Below are 4,704 nucleotides of genomic sequence, written 5' to 3' on the forward strand. Positions count from 1 at the left end.
AAAATTTATAAATAAATTTGGCGGAGAGGATGAAAAGGGTGCCAGTTAATCGCTTAGGAACTTGGATAAAAAGGAATCAAATAAATTATCTTGGGGGAAAAAAAGAAAAAAATCTTCCAAACTAGCTTCCTGCCGTTGGCATGAAGATTACATAAGATTTATGATGGAATGGTTAGGTCACTTGTACCTCCTTTTGTCAGAGTTCCTGTTAACAAATAAAAATATATTACTGGATTGACCATTGTAAGAGATGCAAAACGCTTGTTAAGATTAAACGTTTATAGAATTTTTCTTCACAGTGGAATCAACATAAAGTTCAGACTGCGTGTAGCAAATTATGATTTACAGACATATCAGAAGTGCTTACAAACAGTGTACAGCAACTTATGATTTACAAACAGCAACCAGAAGTCACAATGTCCTCTTGAATTCCCTAACAAGTAATATAGCATAGCAACAGAAATATTGACCATAAAAAATAAAATAAAAAAATAAAAAAGAAAATAAGTGCATAGCAACAAAACTGTAACACCATTAGAAATTTATCCAAAAGCCGATGATGGAGGGAGTAAACAAAAATAAAAAATCCCAAAATGGAAGTGTAAGAAGTTATTACCTCCATATATCCAAGCACACCAAGTGGCCCCTGCATAAATCAGCTTCCTCTTAATTTGAAAACTTTTACCCCTACTCTTTCTCATCAGCTAATACAAAGTCCACAATTATACAGTATATTCCTTAAACCCCCTTTCCTCAATCTGCAGTGTATGAACAGGTGAATAACAGATTCATCATTGAGACATATAAATATAATCTAAAACTAGACATCCATAAACTAAATCTAAAAAATTAATAAAACAGAGAATTATATTATGAAAGGGATTGTCTATAATTTTACATAGACATGAGTTTTATATTTCCAAATGAATGTTGATTTATACAAGTCAGAATCAAAACAATTTACAGTTCTTTTGAAGCTAAGATTGCTTCCATGTGTCATTTGAAACAAAAATAATCAAATCTCCAAAAAAAATATACAGGACCAAAAATAAAAATCTAAACTCTAAGTCACTTGTGAAGATCCTCAATCTTGGGGTCTCTATCCCACTTCCACACAGTTAGCATACCAGTCCAATCCCCGGTGAAGAATAGCCCTTCATCATTAGCAGATGTCTGAATGGCTCGAATGTCTTGCTTGCCAAAAAGCCTTCCCCTCTCCAAGAAAGATGGCAGTTCATACAACCGGACAGAATTATCTTCACAAGAGCAGAATAAGATAGGTTTGTCATTGGCATCGTGGATCCCGAAAAGTGAAAGGACACCACATTCTTCATCATGAGTATAAATTACTTCCACAGTCCCATCTTCTTTGGTTGTTGACCAAACCTTGATTGATTTGTCCATAGAACAAGATATCAAGCAACAATTCCAACAAATCACAGACATAACAGCAGCAGAATGCCCATTCAGTGTCCCAACACACTGCAAACTACAAGTATCCCAAATTCTAATAGTGTGATCCATGGACCCAGAAAACAACCTTTTGGCACCAACAACTAGCGAAGTCACCGCACAAGTATGGCCCTCTAGAGACCCAGTTAATGGAAAACCAAGACTTTCAGGATCTGACAGCTTCCAGGCGCTTATAACCCCATTCTGTGCTCCAGCAAAAAGAGTATCTTGACCCACAGCAAGAGCATAAACCTGACCAACAGGTCCGCTGAGACTGAAATCCAAATGGGCTTCAAAATTCCATGCCTTAACGCAATCCACAGTACCCACAAAAATCCACGAATCTTTACAGATCAAACATCCAGTTTCAGTTCCAAGGTCGAACTTCTGGGTGCATTTACCAGAACGGTAATCCCAAACCCTTAAACTGCCATATCTATCCCCCGTGAAGAGCTTATCGGAGCCTTGAGGAAGGGCTATGCCGGTGATACCATTCTTGTGACCGGCGAGTTTGGCGGAAATCGAGAAATCGTCGCCGCAAAACCAGGAATGCAAGTTGCGGCAGCGATCGCCATAGAAGCAATTGCCGGATTTCCAATACTCACAAGGCCTGAATGAAGAAGAAGTAGAAGAAGAAATCGGCGATGACCGTTTGGTGGGTTTGTGCGGATGGGCTTCAGAAATCGCAAGGGGGTGTTTGTTAGGGATTGGAGCAGGCGGGGAAGGAGATTGAGAAAGTGGATGGAAGAAGCCACAAGGGTTTCTGACGCATCGTCCGGCCAGCCAGTAGGAACAAATTGTAGTCGCTCTTCTTCGCTGCTTTCGCTCAACAACACCCACTCTCGTCGCTGCCAAAACCGCCATTCTCAACAACAACGAAGATGAAATCAGAACGATGAAGATAATCGGATCGGAGAGAAAATCAAGAACGAAGAGAGAATCAGAGAAGCGAAAAACAGAGAGAGAGAGAGAGAGAGGGGTAGAGTTGCTTGGTGACTAAGAATGAGAGGTTGGAAGCCCTTTTATAGGGTATCAGAGGGAAAAACAGAGACAGAAAGAGTGAGGTAGAGTTGCTTGGTGACTAAGCATAAGAGTTTGGAAACTCTTTTATAGGAGGATTCAGGGGAAGCTTTGCGCTCCTGACCGTTGCATTGTGGTTTTGATTTTTGATTTTTGATTTTTTTTTTTTTTTTTTAAGCGATTAGCATTTTTATTTTCTTTTATATAAATATATGTGATTTATGAATTGTGATTTTGCAAATTTCCCATTTATTGAATCCCCTTTTTTCTATTTTATTTTTTATCTAAGAGTTTACAATTATGTAATTAATAATTATGAAATATATTTGCATCTTCTGATCCGAAATTGAAAAAGAAAAAGTTTGCTTCGTAGCCAAATTGGTTTTTATATTTTCTTTTTCTTTTTTAATATATATATATATATATATAGATAGATATCTGATTTATGATTATGTAATTTTTGCGTTTATTTAATCCTTTTTTTTATTTTATTATTTTTTAATAAGAATTTACGATTATGTAATTAATAATTATTCAATTTTTTGTTTTCTAATACCTTCAAGAAAAGAAAATTTTGTTTTAAATTTCATAAGTATTTGCTTTCCTCATTTTTTAAGGAAAAAAGTATTTATTTTTCTTTTTTTTTCTTTTTTTTTAAATTTATTATATAAAAAATAAATTATAACACTCATCACATCGTTAATTAATATATAATAAATTATAACACTCATCCTAATGTCGTTTATAACATTGATCTTGTCCATAACATTAGTCTCATCGCTGCCAAAACCACCAGTCTAATTTATAAACAGTGAAAAAGATGATCGGATGTAAAATCAGAACGAGTAGGAAATTAGCTTGCATTTGTCAAAATTTAAAAAATTCTGAGGAGAAAGAAAACAAACAGAGAGAAATACAGACATACTGAAACAGAGAGATCATAAAATAGTACAGGAAACAAGTCTTGATCATCAAGTAAGGATGTGACCATGGAGCCTCAAAAATTGGTAAACTCCGGTTCAAGAACCAATAAAGTTCAGGGGACGTTCGGTACAATATGTATTTGAGTTTAGACCCCCCCACCCCGGGAAAAAAATAAAAAATAAAAAAAAAATATGATAAACTCAGGGTTCAAAAACTCATAAAGTTGAAGGGACATTAGTGCTAATTACCCTTAATAGATAAATTTTATATTAAATAATATAATATATATATTACTTTGTTAAGGTAATATATAAATTAAGCTATTATTATCCGTATTAGTAACTTTTTCATTAGGTTTAGGATAATTAAACTAGTATATATGCATTCTTTCAAACAAAAAAAAAATAAATAAAAAATACTAGTATGCATGTATATGTGGTGTCAAACTCTTGAAATTTATTAGATTTTCGTGGCTCATAACCAATGATTAAAATTTTTGTAGGAGAATGAAAATTATAAAATTGTATTTAGTAAGTATTAAATACGGTTATTTAAAAAAAAAACATTAAATATAGTATATACCTTATATATATATATATAATCTTTGTTATTGAAAATGATAAACATTATCATTTAAAATAAATGCCTTTTTTATTTAAAATGATAAATATTAAATACATCTTTCCCACCATTTGCCATAAAACCAATAGTCACCACAGATGCATATACACTAATTTAACTAACCTAAATCCTAATATAAAATTACAATAAAATCTCAGAAACCAAAATTACGCCCAAACACAAGAAAATTTCTAATAAATACCAAAAGTATTAAAAATCAACATTAGAGAGGAGTCAGAGAAATTAAAAAATCATTAAATTTAAATTTCAAAAGCCAATAACCAAGCGCATTTTTGTCCACCAAAAAAAGATTTTGTTATTTTTGAAAAAATTTTGGGTTAGGTATTCGTACAAAAATGCCACTAAACAAAACGTGTGTATAGCAAGACTTGATCAGCTCCATATCATTATCTTAGCTAGTAGGTATTTTAGATGGATTCATCAACAGATATACATATATATATATATATATATATATATATATATATATATATATATATATATGTATTAGATGCAAACTAAAATGCAGGACTTGAATAAGAAAATTAATTCTACTGGTAAAAGGGACAAAAAAGAAAAAGGTGGTAAAAATGATAAACAGAAGGGATTTTTATACGCCATTTGCTTATGACCTACCATATCATTGAGAGCACAAAACCTACCAATTTAATTACCCTGTTATGATGA

The 4,704-nt window shown here is 32.8% G+C and overlaps 1 protein-coding gene across 1 annotated transcript; it reads right to left on the reverse strand.

The window, feature by feature from the left end:
* Positions 1 to 865: 865 nt before the first annotated feature.
* On the reverse strand, positions 866 to 2,559 carry LOC125423842 (zinc finger CCCH domain-containing protein 48). The gene has a single exon (XM_048479425.2). It carries the CDS (start codon positions 2,314 to 2,316, stop codon positions 1,069 to 1,071), a length of 1,248 nt encoding a protein of 415 aa, XP_048335382.2. The 5' UTR covers positions 2,317 to 2,559; the 3' UTR covers positions 866 to 1,068.
* Between the last annotated feature and the right edge of the window lie 2,145 nt (positions 2,560 to 4,704).

This window comes from Ziziphus jujuba, chromosome 7, assembly GCF_031755915.1.
Source record: "Ziziphus jujuba cultivar Dongzao chromosome 7, ASM3175591v1".
NCBI lineage: Eukaryota > Viridiplantae > Streptophyta > Magnoliopsida > Rosales > Rhamnaceae > Ziziphus > Ziziphus jujuba.

What these genes read in the sequence shown, in the direction of transcription:
- LOC125423842 (XM_048479425.2), bottom strand. Translation starts at nt 2,316, where the DNA reads ATGGCGGTTTTGGCAGCGACGAGAGTGGGTGTTGTTGAGCGAAAGCAG.